At 40.1% G+C, this 26,985-nt stretch overlaps 1 protein-coding gene across 1 annotated transcript; it reads right to left on the bottom strand.

Moving 5' to 3' along the window:
- Window positions 1-487: 487 nt before the first annotated feature.
- CANT1 (calcium activated nucleotidase 1) lies at window positions 488-26,985 on the bottom strand. The gene is made up of 4 exons (XM_027850235.1): window positions 26,906-26,985; window positions 6,938-7,596; window positions 4,359-4,562; window positions 488-2,858 (listed from the first exon to the last, which is right to left on the bottom strand). Exons 2-4 carry the CDS (start codon window positions 7,572-7,574, stop codon window positions 2,488-2,490), a joined length of 1,212 nt encoding a protein of 403 aa, XP_027706036.1. The 5' UTR covers window positions 7,575-7,596; window positions 26,906-26,985; the 3' UTR covers window positions 488-2,487.

Raw genomic sequence — 26,985 nt, 5'->3', positions numbered from 1 at the left:
CATTTACAATATCTTTCTGCATTGAAATGAGATTTTCTGCTGAAGGTAAAACTAATAAGTAGCAATGTCATCAATGAAAGGACATTTTGAGAAACTTTATGCTGAAAAGCAAGCCCACTCATCACATTAATATTACTGTTATGATTATTTTTTATAAATCACAAATATGAAAATTATAAATTATTTATCAATAAAATCTATGCATTTATGTTGTTTTATTACGTATTTAAGATTGTTATAAAATTATAATAAATTCTTAATTTTATTTGAGTAAAATACAAGCTAAGAAACTTATCTGCATAGGTTGTTTTATGAAGCGTTGGGGAGCAATATTTTGGGGAAGAACTACTTCTACATAAAATTTGGAAACCGTTGCTTTAGGTTTCACTACTCGACTCACTACTGTTTGCAACGGATGTTGTTTATGGCTAAAACAATGCACTGAAACTGACGTCTCAAACAATTATAAGGCAGAACAAGAAAAAAATAGACTTCACATTCCCCTCTGAAACTTTATTATAACACATGGATCCAGCAGGCAAGGAACACAATCATTGTGTTTACAGTAGTAAAGAGAGAGGGAAGGAAAAAAAGGCAGCATAATGTAAAGATATTGGAAAATCACTGACCATGTATAAATGGTGAATCCAGTAATGCCAAGGCTGGGGGTTGAAAGTCATTCTCACTGACCTCAAAACACCTCCTCCTCATGTCTGACTTCAAACCTGGGATAAAATATTCCAAACTAATGATTCTCTTAAATTTTCCATGTCCTCCCCAAACCTCTCTCCTTTCTGACTGTGGAGTCCATACACAGCTGACATTCACCAAACAGAAGAAAGAGAGGAAATGACACAGACAGCCTAGCCTGGGGCATATCTATATACCAGCTGGACGTCAATTAGTGCCTATAAGTTCTAGGTAAACAAGGACCATTCAATAACTTAAATTTACTTTTTGTCTCCCTGTGTTTACAGCATAAACAAAGAGAGACCTTCAGAACAAGAAAGGTCATAACTGGATTCCCTCAAAAAAACTGTATCAAAGTTTCAAGTTGAGAAAAGTTGTCATTGATTAAACCAGGAAGGAAGATCCTCTCATTTTGCTTACCCATCCTTAACACCCATCAAGGGGACAGTTTTTCTTATAGGGGAAAAAAAACCGTAAGAAAATGAGGTAGCTTTTTTAGGGAGGAACACTGCACACTGAGAGAAACTTCACTTCTTAGTCTTGTTCCCAGTTATTCTCTCTCAAATGCCACCTTGCCTGTATCAAGGACTGTTGAGAGAAGACGTCAGAAAAACAGGTAGCCCGAGGATCAAGGTGAGATGACAGAAGGATGTAGAATGATGAATGCCCCACTAAAATTATTTCAGGGAAATTTGGAGCCTGGGTCTCAACTCCAAATGCTAAGTTCCAAGGAATAAAGAAGTCCAGGGAACAAAAGTTTATTTATGCCAGAAACCATCATTCCACTTAAAAGGTAAGAAAGTGAAAAATCAAGGCCTCTGTGAAAGCTTTTGGAGTTATGAATGTTTCCAATTTGTTTCTGAAGAGGTTTAAAGTTTCTTTTTCTGTTAACTTCCTATCTGCCGGCCCAGGGCTCAGGACCATTTTAAAAGTTGCTTTACTAACTATAACTATCTAATTACAACATTCTTTCACCGTATGCATATTTTTTCAGTCTTGACCCAGAACAGATGGTCCCAATGGCCACTTACTGTCTGATGGGTGAATGATTTAAGTATAGGGCTTCCTGTTAGGTGATTAAATTTGGTGATTCAATTTTATAATAAAGGACATTATTTTTTCTTAAAATAAGTTAGACTTAAAAGTGCCATGCTACTATAATGTAGTTTGCCCCAAATAGGTAAAATGAGGTCAGCTGCCACTGAGATAGAGATTATCTTACGTATAACTTGGAAAAAGGAAAGAGTTCTTTCTCAGGGCACTTATTGACTCCTGGTACCTTAATATTGGTGTGAACAGACTCGGATTTCCTAATTAAAATCATCCTTCCCCCCAATCCCCACTGGCTCTCGAATATATTTTTCCATGAAAATTAAAGTGGGGGGAATCGGGTGCTGGAACTGTTCACAAGTCCTACAGCAGGAAGTGAACTGTACAGTATGGGCAGAATTTGAGATAATGACTGTCTTTCACCACCAGGTGCCAATGTGGAAACACATTATGGCACAATCACCACTAACTGAAGACATCAGTCAGTTACTGAAGATGTGTCCATTTCAGCAACTACAAAGAAACGCTGGAACTCATATTCCCTTAATTGACATACCCTGGATCTGATCTCCCTTCTCTGGCAATCACCCAGTCAGGACACACATCTCTCATTGCAGCAAAAAAGAAATAAATCACAAAAATAAAAATCTAAAATCTTCTCATTCGTATAAAACCAAAGTAAAGACCCAGCTTACACATTTTAGCCACTTGGCTATGTTCCATGAAAGTCTTTTTCTCTCTTCTGTTTTAAATAAATTCTATTCCTTCATATTTTACGCTCCCAATCCTGGTCTCTGGGAGAAGGAAGTGTCCATCGAGAGTGAAGGCCATGATGTAGGTAGCAATTTTGCCATTATCTTCTTCTGATTTCAGGGCCACGATGATTTGGTCATCTGTGTTAGGAATGAATTTGAAGGAAGAGAAGCCATGTGTTGGGGTTATTTCCCCAATATGGCTCACGGAGATGTCTCCAAAGTCTTGAGCAGAGCGCAGGAGAAGGTTGGTACCCCTGTGTTCATCTTCCTTCTCATCGTAACGTTCATGGCTGGCCCGACGGGGCAAGAAAAACCATCGCTGTAATGTATCGCTCCAACAAGCTGACTCATGAATTAGGTAGCCTAGGGACATGCACAAAAGGCATATGGAGTTAACAAAGTCTATGAAAGAGGTGAATAAATTCTGGTCTCTACCCATATTAAGGGGTAGAGACCAACTGAAAGCTGTCACTCTACATCTCCCCTTCCTTACAATCAGAGCCACTTGCACTCAAATCAGCTGCTAGTGCCCTGAATGCAGAAGAAGAAAAGTCTGAATATGGAATTCAGTTTTCCTTGGATATTTTCCTTGGATACAAGTTTAGCTCTTTTCACAGGTTCATAGGCCATTTTGATGCTGTACTAATTGAGTGTTTTTCCATAAGCCCCAGCTTTATTATTCATCTTCTCTTTAGAATTTCACATTTTTCAGGAAGATTTTACACTCTGGCTTTGTTCTTAATTACCCAGGGAAATAAAGAGCAGGGGAAAGAGGACCATTTAAATTTTAAAGCCTTATTATTTTAGTCATTAATTTGAATTATCTCCCCTCTTTCTCCAAAGCAGCTAACCCTATAACCTTGAATTTTCATTCTGTTCTTTCCCCCACGTTTTAATGGAGAGGTGGAGGAGCAACGAAAGAGTTAAGGGGAGGGACGCAGGATTAGCAGAGATTCTAATTTGTGAGGCTGGAGAGGAGGCTGCAGTGAGATGCTAGAAGGATTGCCCTAGAGCAGGCTGCGATGATAGCCTAGGAAGAAATTTACAAAAGAGGATCATAACCCTCATTTTTACAGATAGAAAAACAGAGTCAAGTAATTTGCCTAAAGAAACAAAAGGGATCAATAGCAGCTGACCCAAACTCAGAGACTTACTGCTTACCACGTGCAAAACACTATTCCCTACACTGGGGGTACAAATAGAATAGACAGTCCCTGCCCTCGAGGAGCTTATATTCTAACAGGGGAGACGATGAATATGGAAGGTTTCAGCTACAATTCAGGTGGAAAGGTCCCATGGTCCTCAGGGTGCAGAGACAAAGCAGATGGGGATGCCTCTTCTTTAAAGTCGTTTCCACTGATAAAATCATATCAGTTTCTGATGTCAAAGCACTTGACAATGAGTTGGAAGTATTGCTGTTCCAAAAGCTCTGGGGTTTAGGGTCCCGGTCTATCTCTACCGTGAGATAAAAAGGCCTCAGGAATTGTATTAGATGTATTCCAATGTCTACTGAGAACCAGATATGTCTAAGCAGGAAGTTGCTGAGTTCAGATTACTATCTACACAGGACCACAGTAGACTTAAAAGGAAGTTAGCTTCACAGAATGGAGAAGGAAACAGAATAAGGGATCTGGAAATAAGAAAAATTATTATATGGGAAAACAGTTTTTGAAACATTCTCCAACACTTCACTGACATAACAGGATGATGGTCCTGGGTACCTACTTACATGCTTATATTTTAAGGCAAGGGGCTCAAATTACCATTTTGGCTGGGATCATAGAAAAAAGTTAAAGCTTTCTTTTTGGCCTTCTGGCTGTCCAATCCAATCTAATCCAGGAGGGAACCCCTAGAACATCTTACCTGGGGGGCGAATCCCAGCTGCATCTCTCAAAGCATTGTAGTTAGACACCCAGTTTTCATGATATACATTGCCTTTGTAGCCAATCACCTTTACCCACTCAGGGTTTTCATTCATCACTTCACCGGTAGTAGTGGTCCACTCCTTGCCCAGGCCTCCGACATACAGATGCTCATCTTTCACAGCCAGCCATTCAGCTTTAAAACCTAAAGACAATGACACTCAGAGTTACAGTGTCTCCACTGAGCTAAGATAAGATACCTCTGGTCAAAGCATATCACTTTAAAAAATTCACTTATTGTCCCAATGGGGCAAATTCCCTTAACCCTCAGGAGCCACTAGCATTAAATAATCCATAGAAATAAAAGGAAGACTAGGAAAGAGAGGTTAGAAGTTGAACAATCCTTTCTTGTTCTAGCATATACTCAGTACCTTTCTTCCCTTCTTGATGCCCCCCAATATGTGACTATTGGATGGACAGAAGCACCATCTGAAATGGTCCAATGCAATCTGTTCCTGGAAGATCAATGCCCCCCCCCATATAACTACATATAACTGTACACACACATACATACACATACACACAAAACTCCATATAAAACTATACACATACATACATACATACACACACACATACATCCTGATTGCCTGAATTCAGTATTTTGGCTGCTAGGTGGCACAGTGAGTACAGTGAACTGGAGTCAGGAAGACGAGTTCAAATTGTGCCTCAGACACAGCTGTGTGACCCTAGGCAAATCATTTACTCTCTCTTAGCTTCAGTTTCCTCATCTGTAAAATGGGAATAATAACAGCACCTGCCTTTGTTCTGTGGATCAAAAAAGAGAAAACAGGTAAAGTACTTTGTAAACTTTAAATTGCTATATAAATGCTAGGTATGATGATGATGATGATGTTGGTGCAGCTAGGTGGCTCAGTGGATTGAGTGCCCCGCCTGGGCTCATCTTCCCGAGTTCAAATGTGGCCTCAGACACTTACTAGCACTGTGACCCCAGGCAAGTCACTGTTCGCTTCAGTTTCCTCATCTGCAAAATGAACTGAAGAAGAAAATGGCAAACCGCTCCAGTATCTTTGCCAAAAAAATCCCAAATGGGGTCATGAAGATTTAGACGCAACTGAAAAATAACTGAACAACAATAATGACGATGATATTACCATCTCCTGCAAAAAAAAAGTCACTGGTAGCCACAGTCATTACAAGAAAATCTTCACAACTTGTAGGTAATCTTACTTATCCCTATCTCAAACAAAGCTCTCCTAAATGATGATTTAACCTTGTGGGTTTTCGTTATATAACTAGCTATATCTAAGGAGATGGGCCGCAATTCAAATCTTCAGTCTGTCTCCTGACAATTTCTACACTGTCTGATCTAGCCAGGAAAAAAGTGGCAGGCATCTGCTACACTATTCACACTGAATACTCGTCCTGAACCTTGGGCAACATGGAAGAGATTTTATGTATCCAGTGCCACTGCTCACCACAGTCTTTATTTTTTTTTTTTAATTACAATCCATTGAAACTTGGAAAGGCTACTGTTGAGTTTAAGAAGCACAGATTGGGCAGAGCATTAGAGCCGAGCTCAGTCTACATACGTGAAATATCTATGTCCTCATATTCCTCTGCTAAGGCTTTCCTTCCACTCCATGCCGAAGAACCTTTCTCTATTGCTCTGTTCTTTTTTTCCTATTATGAGCTAGCTTGCTTTGCTCCAGTGTTTCGGTCTAGTCTTCTGAAATGAATCTTTTTTTTGGGGGGAAGATATATATGCATAGAGAAATATATGGCCATAGAGCTGTCACTCATGGCATGGAAGTCCAATTTTAATTAGATGGGATTACAGGATCATAGATTAAGAGCAGAAGTGACTTAGAGATCATCTAATGATCTCTAATTTTTTAGGTAAGGAAAAAGAGGCCCAGAGTGTTTAAGTGATTTGTTCCAAATAAGTATCAAAGTATCAAATAAGTATCAAAGAGGATTTAAATCCAGGCCCTCTGATTCCAGAGGTAGTGCTCTTTCCACTGTACCATGATGTCTCCCTATAACAGTATCTAAGGTTTAATAGTATGTATGTACACACACACACACACACACACACTTACACACACACGGAAATGAAATAAGCTTCTTAACTAGCACAAGGACAGGACAGGGGAAAAGATCTTGCCATATATCTAAGAACAAACATTTAAGCCTTAACCTGAGAACCAATTTAAAACTTTGTCTATAAAAGAAAATTATTTTGTGGCAATAACGCCAAGGACATGATTTCTTTTAAGAAATATAAACAGGGGGTTGGGAATAAAGACTCATTTATTCAGAAAAGAAACCTATTACTAGAAAGATTTAAATGACATTGAATTCAGCCCTGGACATTTTCCTTGCAGAATTCTTTAATCCTGAGGAGCAGAACACTATTTATTCTAGCTTTATTACTTCGGATAGAAGTGGCAAAGATAGGCTCTTAACCATGTCCCAGTTTGGTTTTTTATTACAAATGGGCAAAACTCTTCATCCACTACCACCAGTTACCCTCAGAAAATAAAATCTGTTCCAATTTACCTTTTCCCACTGTACCATCTCCATCTGACAGGATCACCCAAGGCACTGTCTTAGTGCCTTCAATCTGGTAGACCACCCCAGTTCGATCATCCACCGAGTAGAGCTTCCCATTGAAAACAATCAGCTCTGAGAGTTCCATGCCCCTTCCTTTTTCAGCCAGGTGGGATTCCAGGATGCCATCCTCCTTATCCCACTCTACAGTCACTTTGTCTCCACTCTCTGACAAGGTCAGGTGGCCCTTTTTCAGGTAACTGAACCAGGTATTTTCCTTTTTGGCCCTGGATTCAGTGTCCAAGTCAGCAATAACTGCAAGTCGGTATCGAACTCCATTCGGAGTCTTCTGGGGGGGAGAGAGAGGATAGGTATCATTGTACCGGTCAACAGAAAACTGACTAAGCCTCCGGTTGTGGGCGTTGGGCTGAATTGGTCTTCCTGTGGATGAACGGTGAAGGAAGCACAGCAACAATAGCACAATACCAAAGCACAGCGAAGATACTACGATTGCCTTCCAGCGGAGTCGAAAGCGGGGGTCAGCAGCTTTGGTCATGGACGCAAGGACAGGAAGGCCACCCACAGTTATCCGAAGGGAGTGCATAGAATCATTCCATTCCAAGTGGTCATAGGGTTGGACGGGCATCAGACTGAAAGTCAGCAGGGACCTACGTATCCAAAAAGGCAACAGAGATGTTAGTAACCTTGAAAATACAGTCAACTTTCAATTATTTCAAATTAGATTCTTTCCAGTCCAACTTTTCCAATTGAAGTCTTGCTTTTCATACTTACCTAACATTATGACTCTCCTTAATTAAATCCTGTGAATATGTTAGCATGCTCCCCATTTGCTTTTGTCTAGCAAGAAGAGTTTAAAACAAGAATTTGTTTTAAAGCAAAATAGTTTTCTTTCCCCTGTCCTAGACAAGAGGACTGATAGCTTAAAGTGAGCTATTCTTAGGCTGGTGCTTTCGCATCATTGGTACGGTGTGAGCAACAGTAAAAGACCTGAGTAAGGGGGCAGGTGAACAGTCTTATAGATCCTCCTGTCTCAGATCTTCATTAGGTTTCTATATGAACAACAGTCATACCTATACATGGCCAAGAAACACACCAACAACAAAAAAAAAAAATTACGGTTTCTCTGTCATCTCTCATATTGCTCTCCTGTAATAATGCATAATGTTGTGAAGAGACTGCTTTGTAATTTTAAAAGTGCTATTCAGACACCAGCTATCATTATTACTATTGTTATTAAAATCAAGGGATGACTAAATTCAGATGAGCTTCCACTGTCTAGAGCACCAGAAATTCTCTATGCATAGGCTTCACCTTTTGGCACAGACAAGGTCTTTGGCTCCTTCTGAGTAATAAAATCAACACACAAACATTGAACTTTGCGTTACAAGAAATACAGGTCTTCTGGTTAAGATAGCTGCCTGAAGGGATGCAGAAAGCTCAGCTCCCACATCCCTATTCTAGTGAAAAACTGGGTAGTGCAAAATGAAATAATAATCAAGAAATCTAGTAAGCAAGTACAGCAAGTGACTTTCTCTACTCCAGAACTGCATAAAAAGTCAGACAAAAGAAGTAAGCCCAGCAGTCAGCACCTGTGGTAGCCTCACAATGGACTGGAGACTGATCAGATACAGCTAGTTGTAGGTTATAAGGTTCTGTATCTAGTCCCAGGGCAGTCACGGTGGGGACCTTGGAAGCAACTGGGAGTGACAGTGTTCAGACTAGGGTAACCCCAGGTCCTTGGGTTCCAAAGTCAATAGCATTTTGTCCTGAGATACATTGAGGGCTCTGAAGATCTAATATTCTGAATCTCAAAGATCTGAGGGGTGGAGGTAAGGTGTTAACCCAAGAAAGTTAAGGTCAGTGTAGGAATACAGGTGACCCAGGTGGCAGTCTGGCTTTAGCAAAAGGATTTAGCTTAAGCACTCAGGCTGAAGACATGAATAAAGCAAAGAAGATACTGGAAAATATAAAGAATTATTGTAGATACCAAGATATTCCAAAATCTAAACTAGAAAGAGACTAAGTCTGTTAAAACTGCAAGCAGAGACTCAAAGGAAAAAAATTCATTTTCTACAAAGACTATATGAATACCTAGGAGAAATGAAACAAGAAAAAAATGAAATAAAAGCTCTGGAGAAAAGAATTAGAAGGAGAATAAACAGCTTAGGAAAAAAATGGCAAGCTTTACCTAAGTAATAGACTCCCAGAAAATCAGAATAGACAAAATAGAAATCAATGATTCCATGAGACAGCAAGAAATACTGGAACAAAATCAAGATTAAAAAAAAAAAAAGGTAAGGTAAACAAGTGACTTGGAAAACAGCTCCAGAAGAAATAATTTAAGAATCAGTGTACTCCCTGAAAACCATGATTTAAAAATAAAAAAAGTCTGCATGTTACATTTTTTTCTTAATAGTATTTTATTTTTTTTCCAATTACATATAAAGATAATTTGCAACATTCACTTTTATAAGATTTTGAGTTCCAAATTTTTTTCTCCCCTCCCCCCTCCTCAAAACAGCATGTAATCTGACATAGGTTCTACATGTACAATCATATTAAACATATTTCCACATCAGTCATGTTGTAAAAGAAGAATCAGAACAAAAGAGAAAAACTACAAGAAAGAAAATAGTATACTCCAATCTGCATTCAAACTCCATAGTTCTTTCTCTGGATGGGGATAGCATGTTCCATCTTGAGTCTTTTGGAATTGTCTTAGATCATTGTGCTGCTGAGAAGAGCTGTCTATCAGAGTTGGTCATCGAACAGTGTTGCTGTTACTGTGTACAATGTTCTCCTGGTTCTGCTCACTTCACTCAGCATCAGTACATATAAAGTCTTGCCAGGATTTTCAGAAATCTGCCTGCTCATCATTTCTTATACCACATCTTGTTCAGCCATTCCCCAATTGATGGGCATTCCCTCAATTTCCAATTCTTTGCCATCACAAAAAGAGTTGCTATAAATACTTTTGAATATGTGGGTCCTTTTCCTTTTTTTATGATCTCTTTTGGATACAGACCTAGTAGTGGTATTGCTGAATCAAAGGATATGCACAACTTTATAGCCCTTTGGGCATAGTTCCAAATTGCTCTCCAGAATGGTTAGATCAGTTCACAACTGTACCAACAGTACATTGGTGTTCCAACTTTCCCACATCTTCTCAAAATTTTTCATTTTCTTTTTTTGTCATATTAGCTAATCTGATAGGTGTGAGGTGGTACCTTAGGGTTATTTTAATTTGCATTTCTCTAATCAATGGTGAGTTAGAGCATTTTTTCATATGACTACGGATAGTTTTAATTTCTTCATCTGAAAACTGCTTGTTCATATCCTTTGACCATTTATCAATTGGGGAATGACTTGTATTCTTAGAAATTTGACTCAGTTCTCTATATATTTTAGAAAGGAGGGCTTTATCAGAGACACTGGTTGTAAAAATTGTTTCCCAGCTTTCCTGCACATTATATTTTAAGAAATCATTTGAAAGATTCCACCAATCACTTGAAAGACACTTAAAAAGAAATGGTCCCAGCAATGATAGCCAAAATTCAGAGCTTGCATGTCAAAGAAAAAAATATTGCAAGCAGCCAGGAAGAGTTTAAATACCAAAAGAACTATAGTAACACAAGAAGACCTAAAGAGAAAATCTTGGAATACAATGTTCCAAAAAGTAAAAAAGATAAGTATCTTCTCTATTGGGGAAAAAAATGGACCTTTAATGAATCAAAGGGTTTTCAAGAATTTCTGATGAAAGATCAGAACTGAATAGGAACTTTGAAATGCAAAATACTGACTAAAGAGAAATCTACCAAAGTACATTTATTTAAGCAATTACATGTATTATGTACATCATATGTATTATGATGAAGGGCTAACATTCTAATAATGTTAGAGAATGAGAAGAAACAAGGGCCCCTTCAGAATGTTAAAGTTTTCAAAGAGTATTAAGGGAGTTAATTGAGAAAACAGAGGGCCTGGGGATGGACTGCGTGTTTGAAAAGAGGAAAGAGAACGGAGGTTTAAAAGGAGGAATACACTAATGTGGAAAGGAAGAAGAAGGAATGAAACTTGCTATCTCTCCAAACTGGAGGGTTCCAAAGAAGAGTGTGCAGAGATGGAGAAAAGGGTCGGAGAAGAGGCCGACTGGGAACCTCATTCTTATCTGAACCAGACAAAGGAGAGCTGAACACACACATACATTCACACCCACAAACTTAGGTGTAAGAATAGTAAACTCAACAAGGAAACAGGTGGGGAGTGACAGGTAGATAATTCTGGAGAGGAAGGAGTCACCACAAGAACAAACTTGCTGATCTCAAAGGGAGAATGAAAAGAAAAAAGAGAAGAAAAAGATCTGGGAACTAAGGAGGCATCTATCAACTGTAGAATGGCTAAACAAATTGTGTTTTATGAATGTGATGAAATATTATTGCCCCATAAAACATGACAAAAGAGATGATTTCAAAGAATCATGTAACGTATGAACTGATGTACAATGAAAGAACAGGAGAAGAATATATACAATGGTAGCAACACTACAAAGAAAAAACAACACTGAAAGACTTAAAAATCCTGACTAAAGCAATGACCAACCACATCTCAGGAAATTCTGTTACTCACCTCTCTAACAGAGAGCTAATCACTCAGGTGCATACAAAAATATATTTTTGGATATGCCACTGTGGATTATTTTTTGCTTTATTATGTTTATTTGTTCTAAGGGGTTTTTTCCCTCCTGTTTTAATGAGGGAGGTGGGGAAGGGAGTATTGACTGTAATGCTTTAAAAAAAAGAATAAAAAGGCAGAGGGCCACTGAAACATTTTTAAAAGTGCATAAAGGAGAACAGAAGGCAATTCAGAAGAACAAAGATAAGTAGGGTAGTTTTGAAAGTAACACATAGAATTTAGCACAGACTTTTAAAAAACGCAAGCAGTATGGAAAAGAGATTTATACTTTCATGTTACTATACTTTATGAATTTTACTTTGTGTAAGTGTTTTGTATTTGTTAAATTCAGAATAAAAGAAATCAAATTTAGAAAAAGAAATGCAGTAATAGGGTTAAGAATTAGAGATCTTCAATATCTTCACCTCCCCCCATTCTCCAAAATGCACAGTGTAGAGAACTTACATGGTCAAAAAGCACTAGGCCAAAGTATGGCCCAACAAGATGAAAAGCTGTCCCACAGCTGACCACAAGGAAAGCATGTTGGGAACTGGCAAATTTCCAGCCCAAGATAACCTGGATGGTTGATCGGAAAGGTATATCACTCCGGGCGGGGAGAGGAGCGCAGTTTGGTGTGGGCGTGTAGGCCGCAGCGACCCTGGATCATGGTGGGGTTCCAGCCCCAGTTCCCTAGCAAGGCCCAGGGTGGTTGCTGCCTCCTGAGCTTCTGGCCCACAGACTGAAGGGGAATCGAGTGGCTGATCAGAGGGGGATTGCAGGGATCTCTTTGCTGGTGCAGGATTCTCTTGCTTTGCCCGTGCTTGGATCTGGGTCACAGTTCTCTGTGGTGGTCCTGGGGCGACGAGGAGCGCTGGCGTGGTGGAGCTTGTAGTGGCGGTGGAGAGGAAATCATCCTCACAGTTCCAAGACAGAAAAGAGTGCTCATAGACTACAGCACAGGCCAGGAAAGGAGTAAACACCTCACCCTTGATCATACCACCTTGAAAGAACTGAAAACTTACAGGTTCCTAGAAGTATCTCTGAAAACAGTTGCACAAAACCCCTGAAGCTTGGGACAGTACATTCTCCACACTGGAAACAGACTCCTACCTTAACAAAGAGTTTATAACTCAAGTAATTGGCTGGGATCATGAGCAAGCAGCGCAAAAAGAGTCTGACTATATTATCTTACTTTGGTGACAAAGAAGATCAAAACATACAACCAAAAGAAGACAAAGAAGCCAAAGCTCCTACAACCAAAGCCTCCAAGAAAAATATGAATCAGTCCCAGGCCATGGAAGAGCTCAAAAAGGATTTTGAGAAACAAGTAAGAGAAGTAGAGGAAAAACTGAGAGTGATGCTAAAGGAGACCCAAAACAATATTGAAGAAAATAACACCTTAAAAAATAGGCTAACCCAAATGGCAAGAGGTCCAAAAAGCCAATGAGGAGAAGAATGCCCTAAAAAGCAAAATTGGCCAAATGGAAAAGGAAGTCCAAAAGCTTACTGAAGAAAATACTTCCTTAAAAATTAGAATGGAGCAATTGGAAGCTAGTGACAATTTGAGAAATCAAGGCACTGTAATACTAATCCAAAAAAATGAAAAAATAGAAGAGAATGTGAAATATCTCATTGGAAAACAACTGACCTGGAAAATAGATCCAGGAGAGAGAACTTAAAAATTATTGGACTATCTGAAAGCCATGATCAAAAAAAGGGCCTAGATATCATCTTTCAAGAAATTATCAAGGAAAACTACCCTGATATTTTAGAACCAGAAGACAAAATAGAAATGGAAAGAATCCACCGATCACCTCCTGAAAGAGATCCCCAAAGAAAAACTCCTAGGAATATTGTAGCCAAATTCCAGAATTCCCAAGTTAAGGAGAAAATATTGCAGGTAGCCAGAAAGAAACAATTCAAGTATTGTGGAAACACAATCAGGATAATGCAAGATTTAGCAGCTTCTACATTAAGGGACTGGAGGGCATGGAGTATGATATTACACAGGGCAAAGGAGATAGGACTACAACCAAGAATCACCTACCCAGCAAAACTGAGTATAATCCTTCAGGGGAAAAAATGGTCATTCAATGAAATAGGGGACTTTCAAGCATTCCGGAGGAAAAGACCAGAGTTGAACATAAAATTTGACTTTCAAATACAAGACTCAAGTGAAACATGAAAAGGTAAACATGAAAGAGAAATCATAAGAGTCTTATTAAGGTTGAACCATTTACATTCCTGCAGGGAAAAATGATATTTGTAACTCATGAGTTCTTTGTCTGTATTAGGGTAGTGGCAGGGAAAAAAATTATATGCATGTATAGATAGGTAAGAGGGCACAGGGTGAGTTGAAGATGAAGGGGTGATATCTGAAAAATAAAATTAAGGGGTGAAGGATTATACTGGGAGAAGGAAAAAGGGAGAAGTAGAATGGGGTAAATTATCTCACATGAAACAGACAAGAAAAGGCTTTTACAGTGGAGGGGAAATGGGGGAAGGTGAGAGGGAATGAGTGAATCTTATTCTCATAGGATTTGGCTTAAGGAGGGAATAACATACACAATGGGGAATGGAAATCTATCTTACCCTACAGGAAAATAAGGGGGGAAGGGGACAATCGAGCAGGGGGGTTGATAGAGGGGAGGGCAGATTGGGGCAGGGGATAATCAAAAGCAAACACTTCTGAGGAAGGACAGAGTCAAAAGAGAGAACAGAATAAATGGGGGGCAGGATAGGATGAAGGGAAATATACTTAGTTTTTCACAACATGACTACTATGGAAGTGTATTGCATGACTACACATCTATAATCTGTATCGAGATGCTTACCTTTTCAATGAGGTGGGGAGGGAGGAAGGGATAAAATTTGTAACCCAAAGTTTTAAAAACACATGTTAAAATAAAAAAAATTAAAAATTAAAAAAAAAAATCTCAAAAAAAAAAAGAGAGAAGAAGAAATCTGAGGCCAGTGGGAAAGAACTCCTTTTCTCTTCTATTGCACTTCTTGACTTCATCCTGATATTTCCTCTTTTATTACAGTTTCTAATGATGAGGCAGCCCTTCTCACCATGGCCAACTCCTCTACGTACCTACTTGATGCCATTCCCTGCTATCTCCTCCAACAGACTGCCTCCACTATCAGTTCCTGTCTCTTTTTAATCTTCCATCTCTCCCAATTCATCCATTCCTTCCCTATGGCCTACAAAGCAAGCCTAATTTTCCTCTATTAAAAAAACACCAAACAAACCAACCAAAAAACAAAAACACCTCACTAGGTCCTATCATTCCTGCTAGCTACTGGTCTATAGCTTTCCTCCCTTTTTCAGCCAAACTCCTCGAGAAATCTATGCTCAATGCCGCTTCTTCATATTTTGTCCAATCTTAGCACACAACTGAAACTTCTCCCTCTAAAGTTCTAGATAATCTCTTAATGGCCAACTCTTACTCAAATTCTTGATCCTTATCCTTCTTGAACCTCTCTGTACCCTCTGACATTGTTAACCACTCTTTTTCTCCTGGATATTCTCTGGGTTTTTATGACGAGTCTCTCCAACCTTTTTTCTTTTACCTTTCTGATGGCTCCTTCTTAGTCTGGATCGTCATTTTTATCATGCCCACTAATGGTAGGTATACCCAAGTCTGTTGTGGGCTCTCTTCTCTCTCTACTCTCTCACTTGAGAACCTCATCAATTCCCATAGATTTAACTGTCATCTCTATAGGTAGAATACTCCCAAATCTGTATATCCAGCTTTAAATTAATCTGAACTCTAGTCCCATATCACCATCTGCCTATTAGCTGTTCTGAACTGAATATCTTGTAAGCATCTCAAAGTGTCTAAGACAAAACTGGTTATCTTTCCCCCAAAAAACCCGACCCTCTTCACCCTTACACATCCAATCGCTTGCCCAAACTTGTTTTTTCTACATCTACAATATCCCTCCTATACATCCCCTTCTCACCACTCACATGACCACTGCCCCAGTTCAGGTCATCATATCAAGCCTAGACTACTGCAATAGTCTAATTGGTCTTACTTTCTTTGTCCTTACTCCTATTCTTTCTTCACATAATCACCAAAATTATTTTCCTAAAGTGAAGGCCTGACCATGTCAATTCTCTACCCCCACAAATAAACTCCTCCTTATTATTACTGATCTTCAAGGATCAAAAATTACCTCTTCTGATTGACATTTAAAACTCTTTGCAATCTGACCATTCTCTACCTATCTAGTCCACTTATGCATTTTACTCCTCAACAAACTTTGCAGACCAGCCATACAGGCTTCCATTCTCATACCCATCACTGGCTGTCTCCCACGCCTGAGAATGCTCGACTACTACAGCTCTGCCTCCTGGAATCTCTGGCTTCTTTCAAAACTCAGCTCAAAAGGCACCTTCTACATGAGGCTTTTTCTTGTCTTCTCCATTACAGTTACTGCTCTCCCTTCCAGGGTCATCCTGTATTTGGTTTGTTGTGAATACTGTCTAGATACTTGTACCTCTCTATGCTGTCTTTCCCATTAGAATATTGGCTCCTTGTGATCAGCGATTATTTTGCCTTTGTCTTTGTATCCCTAGCATAATTAATTATACACAGGAGGGGCTTAATATATACATGTTGATTGATTGAAATGATGTTGTACAGGGGGTCCCAATGTAGCATTGCCGCAACAGTTCAAAAGAGGAGCTGACTCTTCTCCACCCCTCCCCCTTAATTCAGTCTAAAACTCATAAGATAAGGTTCTCTGTTTGAGAAATCAAGCTGTAAGACTCTCTCCCCTTCTGGCCAGACAAAGGACCGGGGAGGCTGCATGAGACTAAGGAAAAAGCACTGACTAGCTCTGGAGTCAGACAAATTGGGTCCACATTCAAGCTCTGTCATGTATAATGCCTGTGTCTTCTTGAACAGTAATAACTACACTAGCTAGCATTTACACAGCTCTGTAAGGTTTGCAAAGTGCTTTACAAATATTATCTCATTTTATCCTCACAACAATCCTGGGGGTAGGTGCTATCATGCCCATTCTGCAGTTCAGGAAAGTAAAGTAGACAGTGGGGTCAAGCAACTTACCCAGAAGTCACAATGACACTTAGATTCTGAGGCCAGATCCGAATTCAGGCCTCCCTCACTCCAGGTCCAGAACTCTATCCAACAAAGCACTGAACTTTTCAGTTTCGTCTTCTATAAAACAAAGGGGTTGGACTAAACGGTCCATCGGGTCCTTTCCAGCTCTAAATTCTTTAAGGAGGTAGGGTACAAATAATGCAAAAGCACAGATCTCTGGGATGGAGTCAAACATGCTAATCAATGGTTTCTTGCAGCCCTTGGAGAGTGGGATCTAATAGAAGAGTGGCTACAACAACTATTGCAAACTTTAGCGAGAAGATGAACTTAAAGTTACCAAGTTTTGGGCAGTCCAGTTACTTTGCTTTTCAAACTGAGGGATTTCCAGACTATTCAGAAATATCTCCTTCATTTTTATGACTAAGGTTTGTCACTAAGGCCTGCCTGGGTGGAGAACCCATTTTAAAAAACAAGCAATTACACACAAGCTACATAGAGATAAGATGTTTGAACTGCACGTCTCAGTTACACAGACTTGATTGTTGAGTTTTTTAATGGTACTGGTGTAGAGACATTTATACATACATTTTGCCCTAAAACGAATTCTTGTCATACTATGTAGTACCTAAACAATTTCCCTTCTAGGGAAAAACAATATTGTCTTCATTCTTTCTTTAGCAGTTTTCTGCCTTTTCCTTAGTATCCTAAGAAAATACTTTCCTCTAATAGATCACAATGAAAATAAAATCTTTTTTATCTATTTATAACTACTCCAAAAAGCTTCCAATCATATTCTATCTCTTTCGTTCTCTATAAATACATCCTGTAAGGTTACTTATGTGTACAGCTTATATGCTTATGTGTACTTGTTGCTAAAAAGGTTGGATCAGGTGGGATTGCTTGTGTTTTTATTCGAGAAAGAACTGTAATGCCCTTTTACGAACAACAAAGAAACCACTGGAGGCCAGGGATGAGACTGGCAAAGTAGCTCCACAAGGAAAGGGACTCATCTGGAATTGTCCAATCTTGCCTGCATGCTTTAAACTACCAAATCGCTCATTTATATTTTTATTATACCTACCACAAGAAATGTTTGCCAATATTACTGCTCATCCTAATGGTTGGCTTCCCTTTATCCAACAGCCCAAAACTGAACAAGATGTTATCAAGGTATGATGGAATAAAATCACAGAGAAACATGGTCTGCAAGTCCATCTGTCCAGGCTGATCTGAATGAGACCTTTTGTTAGCTAAGAAACTGTTTCTAAGGGACTAAAGTTCCACTGACGTTCTGTTTGTATTGTGCAAGCCTAAATACAACAAATACAACAATACAAGCCTAAATACAACAACAAAGACGGCAATAATAACTACAAGCAATACAAACTATATGAGTTGTTCTGCAGTCTAATTCCCTCTCCACCGCTTCATCAGGGAGCTGTATAATAAGCTCTCTCTACCACTCATACATCTGTTGGTTTCAGTTAAACTAGTATTTCTCTGTAAAAACAGGCCTAAAAAAACAACATGTGATTATGGCCAGCTTGTAAAAACAGCTATTCTGAATAAATGTGCAGGCCCAGTCATATTGGATCAGTTTTAAGATACTCAAAGCAGGTTCCTACAGAGGTAAGCTAGGGAGCAGTTTTTATTTCTTCTAATGCACAATGCATTGATGACTACAAAAAAAAAATGCCACAATCCATCTTTCCCTTGTCTGGGGATGAAGCCCCTTCTACAAGGACCATGGAACAAACAGTACACTCAGATGCCACTTACCTTCATGGATTCAGAAGGCTGTCACCAATCTCTAAAAGCACAGCAGATGAAAGTTACTAGACCGCTTGACAAGCTCCACTCTGCACTCTCTCTCCCCACTGCTAGAGTTCTACAGCATTGTGTGACAGGTGGCAGAACAGCAGCTCAATAGAAGGTAACCAAGAAAAACTCCTCCCCTTCCAGGATCTAGGCAGTGCTAGCAAAAGATATACCTCCCTGAAATAACAAGTGATAAAACCCCCAACTTCCTGCTTCCTCAAAAAGACTGGCATAGTCTTTCCATTCCTAAATAGCCAGTATCTCCTAGAAGCACTGTTTCAGTCTTAAAGGACAGACGACTTCTTTCCTTCATGGCCCCACTATACGTGCTGACGTGCGTGAAATACTTACAAGAGCCCAAGTAGACAGAACAGGCCAGTCTAAGCTTTTTATTCAGCTGTTTGCCAAAGGAATACTACCTAGGGAAAAGCAAATTCTGTTGACTTCCTGAAAGTCCTTGGAAATAACTATGGCAAATACCAAAAGCTTCAAATCAAACAACTTTGCAAAAACCCTCTTGACCAATCACGATCAAAGAAATTTTCTGCTTTGGATTTACTATAGCAGGCTTTTTTTGCATTTAGAAACCCAAATCCAGATTTGTACTGGGAATGATTTGGGAGGGTAAGGTTTAGGAAATAAGAATTACTGGTGAGAAATGGTTGAGAATGGGATCAATTTTTGTCTCTAAATATGTCAAATGCTAGCCAATTGAGTAGGATCCTTGGATAAGCAACATAAGGGATGATTTAGTTTTCTTCTAGGTCAGCTGATATAATTACTGATGATAAGGTCATTAATGTATTAGCAAGGTGTTAATAATCAGTGATCTCTTTATAGAAATGTGAACACCTTTCTCTGGATGAATCAGAAAAGGCAATTTCCATTGGCTACTGATGTATCTCCTCTGGTGATCTTTTAAAAAAAAGACTGGAATTTAAGACCACCTGGAAGAACCACGGGTGCATTGGATAGAGAGCTGAGTCAGGAAGACTCATCTTCATCAGGCCTCAGACTAACTGTGTGACCTTGGGGGAGTTATTTAACCCTGTTTGCGTCAGATCCTCATTTGTAAAATAAGCTGGAGAAAGAAAGTGCAAATGAACCCAGTATCTTTGCCAAGAAAACCCTAAATAGGGTCATGAAGAGTTGGACACTGCTGAACAATAACTGAAGGAAGGACCATGCAAATTTATTGATATATTTGGTTCTTCTGGTATTAAAAGGCAGATAGTTCAAGGGAGTATAGGTCAGGAGAAACTGGGAAGGAGACTCTCATAGGGAAGAAGGGATTTCTTTCTCTCCACCCCATCAGTCACAGAGTCTAGCAGGGTATATATACACTCAGAAGGAGACACACCATCCAATAGCTGGAGAGCCAATGCAAGAGAGTTCAAGGCAGAGACACTTCAGACAGACATAGAGAGAAGCAGCTTTAAGAACTAAGACCTTAGGCAATAGAAAAGAGAGCAAACTAAGGACTAGGGAGAGCTACCTCTGGCAACTGAGAGTCAAGATGCAGAAAAGGAACAGATTCTGGAGGTCTAGCTGAGCTGCAACTAGCAGAGATATTTCACCCAAGGCAGGGGGGAGCTCTGTAAGAATTTATAGGAGAAAAAGGACTTTGAGGCCTGGTAGTACCAGCTACCTCATCCATGTGATCTCTATACTTGTGCATTTCTTTTGTCATTCAGTCATGTGTGATTCTTCATGACCTCATGAACCATACCATCCATGGAGTTTTCTTGGCAAAGATAGTTGAGTGGTTTGCCATTTCCTTCTCCAGTGAATTATGGCAAACAGAGGTTAAGTGATTTGTCTGGGGTCACACAGCTAGCGTCTGAGGCTGGATTTGAACTCAGGTCTTCCTGACTCCAGGCCCAGAGCTCTACCCGTGAGGCATCTAGCTGTCCCTATGCATTTCCACCATTGTACTTTATGCTGACTCTTTCCATAGAAACTGTGTAATTTATAGGAGAATGTATTCCAGTTTTGTTTTGGTCTTGGGGGGGAGGGGAGGGGAAGTAGAGGAAAATGGAATGTTTTATAATTACTGTTTTTACTATGCCATTTGGTGAGTGTCTTTGCTAACAGCTGTCTATTGGTTGACTGCTAACGGGCAGCACAGTGGTAGGGGCTCATGCTCTATGGTTCCAGGAATGAGTATCCACAAGGGTATCTCTAGAATGAGAAAGTAACAGCTGTACTCTAGGTACTGAACCCGCAAATACAAGTTGGGGAGTCATCACAAAGGGAGTACTACAACTCATTTTCTAGGCCTTTTTTTGGGGGGGGGCAGGTCAATTGTTCAGAAAGGACAGAGAGAATTTCCATCTCTTTCCAATATTTTGATCTTATAATGGTTCATGTAAACTATTATCTACATAATCTGCCAATCTAGTGCCAAAGTGGCCAGCTTTTCGAATCTGTTGACAGCTTCACAATTAACATTTATATGTATTAAAATAATAAATAACAGGGCTGTGGTCTGGCCAGAGTAGGTGCCTAAGTTTGTAATATACTCTTCCTTACTCTTGGAAGAATTTTTAGCAAAAGGGCAATCTTATAAGTTACAAGTGGCTCCACAAAGAACACTGCCACATTTTGCCTAATTAAATTGTTTTACACACAGTGACTGAAAAATAAGGAAATAAGAACCTCCCACTCCAAAGGAAGTAATCAGATGGGAATCAAAGTATGAGCCTAGCTTATTTTTGCTTCCTTTCCTAATAAAGCAGCACAGTAATCACTGAATTGTAATTGAAAAGGATCTACCTCAAAGGTCATGTAGTCTTACCCTTAGCTAGTACATGAATCCTGTTTACATTTAACCAGCTTTGTACTTGATTTCTCCATCCTAGTGGGCAATGTCACCACAGCACTGACCCAAGTAAACAAGAAACTCTTACCTACTCTTCATTTTCAAATCCACCCTCACATTATCTACTAAGCATTATCATTATGGTGGATTTCATCCAATCTCTTATTTTCCTTCCTATCTCCTAACTACATACTCTCATCTCTAAATATGTGTCTAAATCAACTCATTCTTCAATTAACTACTCTACAAAATGCAATTATCCCCAATTGCTTGCATACTCACTTATGTATTTGTTGAGTTTATTCATTGCAAACCAAGTTTAAAGTGCTATGTCAATGCTAGCCATTATTATATTCTCTGTATTCTTCTAATGTCAGTATCATCTATCTTAGACTTTAAGCGCCACCTTCTGATACATTGTAAGAATCTACACTGATTAAAAAAATCAAAAACCAAAAAACTAACCAGAGGTAAGAGGAATGGAATGCAAATCAGGAGACATTAGATCTATTTAAATTGCTGGATTTATGATGGGTGTACATTTTTAAAAGATATTTTGTTTTAAGCATCCAAGATCTGCCTTCTCACTCTCCTGCACCAACTTCCCACCCCACAATAGAGAATACAAGAAACACAAAACTCATTACAAGGTCTATCAAAGAAAATTTCCACACTGGCCATTTCTAAAATTTTTTTGTCTCATTCTGCATTCTGAATCCTTCACCTCTCTATCAGGAGTAAGTAGCATGTTTCATCATTAGTCATCACGAATCCTGGTTAGATAACACTAACAGTTCAGCACAATAGTATTCCATTATATTTATATATCATAACTTGCTCATCTATTCCCCAATTTATGGACACATCCCCAAATTCCCACTCTTTTCTACCTTAAAAAGCACTATAAATATTTTTGTTCCTTCTTGGGGAATGTCCCTTTTCCCTCTTATTTCCCTGGTTATGAAATGTATTTCTGTATTTAATTTTGTGTGTATATTCTTTCTTCTTTTGACCATTTCAGATGACAGTGAGGTTCAAGTGTCAGCTGCTTCCCTTCCTTGTTTGTATAGATGTCTACTTGTGTACTTATGTGAGATCATTTCCCCGAACCTCCCAAACCTCCCCCCCCCACTCCAGTGTATTCCTTTCCCCTTTCTCTTTTAATTTTTTTCTTGAAACCATCAAGACATTATAGAATCATTCCTGGCCCTTGTTTGATTAGACTCTCTAAATGACCCAATGATCACATTCAGAGAGGACACTAAGAATACTTCATCTATTTCCCCACATTGGAATGCAAGCAGTTTATCCTCATTAGGAGTGCTTTGAAGTCCTCTATTTTATAAAGATCCATTTTTTACTCTGTAGCATTATACTCAGTTTTGCTGAGTAAGTTATTTCTGGGCATCCTTTGTCTTCTGAAATACCACATTCCAGGTTCTCTGCTCCTTTATGGTAGTGGTAGCTGATAAATCATATGTGATCTTGATTGTGGCTTCTCAATACCTGAATTTTGTATTTCTGGCTGCTTAACAGTATTTTTTCTTTGACCTAGAACAATCGCTGATGTTCCTGGGATTTCTATTTCTACTTTGTCCTCTGGTGCTAAGAGATCTAGGTAGTTTCCTTTTAACATTTCTTGAAATATGTCTAGGTTCTTTTCTTGGTCATGGCATTCAGACAGTCCAATGATTCTTAATTTTTTCCTCCTCTATCTAATTTCCAAGTTAGTTGTTTTTGCTGTGAGATACCTTAAATTTTCCTCTACTTTTTTTTGAGCCTTTTTACTTCATTATTTCTTGTTGCTTCGTGAAGTCATTGGCTTCTATTTCATTCATTCTAAAGAGAGTTTGTTGCTTGGGCAAGGTTTTGAACCTCTTCAGCTAAGCTGTTAATTCCTTTTCCAATTCTTTCTTCCATAGTTCTTAATTATTTTTCAATTTTTTTCCTCAAACACTCTCATTCCATTTATAAAAACATTTAAAACACTTTTTAAAAAATTCTTGCTTCATCTCTCCCAGGAATTCTAGTTGAGTTTGTGCCCAAGCTGTGGAGCTTTTCTCTGAGGAGTTGCTTACAGATGTTTTGGAGTCATTCTTTTCTTTTGTGTTTGTATCTTGAGTGTCCTTGCCACCATAATAGCTCCTTATTTTTTGTTGCTCCTCCTTCCAGCCTACTTTCTGAATGTGCACTTGCTGTTAGAGCCAGGCTCTGCCATACTTCTAGAGGATAGGTCTAGCTGGTTCTGTTGCTGCTTTCTTAGGGTATTGACTGTTGTCATTCCTGGCTCTCAGAGAGAAGCTGGAGATCTGTAAGCTTTCAGTGCTACCCAAATGGTGTGATTCAGAGCAATGCCCAATTGCTGTCCTCACTCTTTCCTGAGTTCTGAACTTAGTTTTGAACTTCAGACTTAGTTCTGAATAAAGGTAGACTGTTGCTGGATTCTACCCCCTTTAGCCAGCTGGAGAGCTCTGTTGGTTCAGAGTGGTAGGACTATAGGTGGGCCCTCTTTAATCTGGGATTCCTGAGCTAGATGCTGGAAGCAAGACCCTGCCCTGAGGTTAGGATTTGAGTCACACCACAGCTTCAGCGGGGTTCTGAATTTCTTCTTTTCTCCATACACGGCCCAAGGCCTCCCTACCTGGGATGACATTCCCTTGCACAAGTCCCCTTCTCACTCTGTGACCTGGAAGTAGGAAGGGGGTGACAAAGCTGCCAGTTGGTACCTGTCCCTGTCACAATGCCCTGTATAGGCCTTAGTATGGAGTCCTCTTAGCCTGGTGCACAGCCTCTCACAGGGCACTGCAATGCTGAGGCATAGTATGCTCCTGGCCCAATTGTGTCCCTAATGTACCCAGACTTCCCTGTCTTTCCAAGACAAGCTGGGCTGGACAAATGATTCACTGTGGCCTTTTCTGAACTTTCCCATCAGGATTTAGTCTGGTGTATTTTCTAGATCTGTGTGGAAGTTTTTTGGAGGGCAGTCTGTAGCACTGCTTCTTACTACTCTGAAATCTTGTCTCCACCTATGGGCATACATTTAATATAAAAGATAAATACAATGAAAAAGATAATGCTGTAAATTCTTCCAATAAATAAAATTCTTTAGTAATCAATATTTTTTCTACCAAACTAAAAAGTATTTGAAGGTCAATAAACTGATCTAACCAAACAAAAAAGCATTTTGAAAGTTGAAGCTAATCCACAAAAAGTGGTCAGTTATCCATTCACTTTAATATAAGCATTAGAGCTCTACAGCAGATTCCCAACTGTCCAACAGGTCACCGAAATGGAATCACACAGAACTTAAGAGCTATGAAAAATCTAAAAAAAGCACCATCTAATGCAACCCTCTCATTTTAAATATGGGGAAACTAGGACCCAAAGCACTTAAGTCATTGCCCCAGTGAGTTAGCAAAAGACCTAGTTCTCTAAAACAAAAACCAAAACCAAAAACAAAAACCCCAAGTTCTCTAGACTCCCAGTCCAGGACTCCTGACTACAACATAGATATCTGAATGGATGATCTTATATTCCTGCCTACATCACTGACTTATCTCAAGGTTAAGGGCCAGTCTTACTCTTCTTAGGCCTTGGTTATCTTGGTTTTTAAAAGGGAAGAGAATATTAACATTTATACAATTATCTTATAGTGCACCTGTGAGTTCTACCCAAGTTAGTAACTGCAAAGTACTTTGAGGTTCCAATGAAAGGAAAACCTAAAATAAAGATACAAGTTTCGGGAAAGTAAGAATTTTAATAATAATAGCTAGCATTTACATAACACTGTAGGGTTTGCAAAATGCTTTACAAATATATCTTTTTATCCTCACAACAACCCTGGCACATAGTCGGATGAGGAAACTGAGCCTGACAGGATAAGTGCTTTGGCCAGGGTCACACAGTTAAGTCTAATAATAATAAACACTGAAAAAATCGCCCATGAGCAAGTGGTATCATTTGTCTATAGGCTTCTGTTACCCTTCACTATTATTCCCCATTATTACCATCCTGTATAAACATGATGATAAGTATGGGAAGAAGTAATCATAGAAAGAAAGCTAGGTCCAAATTTTGAAAGGTAGTGGAAGCTTTGAATCTGTTTGCAAAGCAGTTACATACTCTGAACATATGGCTGAATTATGTCTAGGTTTAGAAATCTGGGGAAGGAAAGACAGCCAAATGGTATCAACTCATGGGCTTTTCCCCTCAGATGGACCCCACCTAAATTAAGAATAATGTGGTAAATACAAAGAGGCCAGTGTATGTTTAACAACATTAGACTATGACAGGCAATTTTGATATAAAACACTCCCCCAAGGGGAAAAAAATGGAGTATGGCTTTGAATTTATTTTCCTAACATGAGGTCTCCAGAACACAGTGGTAGCCTTCTGGAATTCTTTCACCTGAATGCTCTCTCTACAGATGGCCTGTGTTGCATGGGGTAGGAGGTTACTGCTAAGGCTGGACACTGGTGGAGAGTGGAATGATGCTGGCTCCTTCAATGTGCCTTTCAGCAGGAAGCCCACGGCATGAATAGAAGGCTCATTCACTCAGGCAGTACACTGGGGAGAGACACTGCTTGCTCTCTCAGGAGATCCACAAGGAGCAAGGTCTTAGGACACATTGTTCTGCTGAAGAGATCATGGTGTGAAACAGGGGCAAGGGCTGACCTCAGTGACTGCAGCCCAGCTCTGTGGATGAGCCCTTTGGGCAAAGCTGTGGGGGACTTCAAGAGGGAGAGGAAGGAGAGGCAGCGTGTAATCTCTACCACTTGTGAAAGTGAAGGACCGATTCAAGTATGTCTGGTTCCCTTACACACACGGTCCTCACACTGAATAACCAGCACACCTCAGTATGCATCAACAGCCTTGCCTATCTGAAGTCACACCGGCTTGTCTCCATGCTCTGGACTGGCAGGGATGGAAGACATTTATCGAAGTTGGTAGAAGTAGGAAGAAACAGAGAGTTGGGGGGCTGGGGGTGGGGTGGGAGGAAGGAGGAGGGCTCAAACAGCAATGAGTTTCTATAGTGACTCGGAGAGAAACAGGTTTGAATAAGCGATGTGTCAAGTAGGAGAAAGAGAAGAAAGGGGGAAATAGATAGTGCCAGGCACTGGGAAGCCAGGGTGCCAATCCAAGGATGGAGAAGGCAAAAGAAAGTGCCAGTCTGAGAAAAGGAGAAAAAGTGTCAGTTGGGAGGTTGAGAGGGGAGCCAAGGCGGCCCCAGTAAGGGAAAAGGAGATTCTAGGTGGGCTTGGTGCAAAGTAAGTTAGTGGGTGGAGGAAGAGGAAGGAGAAAATGCCAGACAAGAAGGAGGGGGATGGGGAGCCACAGCAGATGTCAGGGGGAGTGAGGAACGAGGTGGAGGGAGAGGCGGAGGCGCCAGCGCGACCTGGGGGAGGTGTCACCATCCAGGAGAGAAACGGGTGGGGACGAGAAGACGCCAGTCGGGGAGCGGGTGCGGGGAGAACGGGCGGGTGTGGGGGGAGGTGGGAAGCGCCTAGAGCGGGGCTGGGCAGGGGGAGGAGCGGCAGGCAGCCCGGCGGCGTCGGTCGCACTACCGCCACTCACCCTTCTCGGTGCCGGCTCGGGCGGGGCAGCCTGAGCGGGGAGCACGGCCGGGGACGGCGAGCCGGCGGCGGCGACCGGAG

This window comes from Vombatus ursinus, unplaced genomic scaffold (assembly GCF_900497805.2).
Source record: "Vombatus ursinus unplaced genomic scaffold, bare-nosed wombat genome assembly UNPS02008996.1, whole genome shotgun sequence".
Classification (NCBI taxonomy): Eukaryota; Metazoa; Chordata; class Mammalia; order Diprotodontia; family Vombatidae; genus Vombatus; species Vombatus ursinus.
Note: the sequence above shows the minus strand (reverse complement) of the source record. Positions and strands in the feature narration are given on the sequence as shown.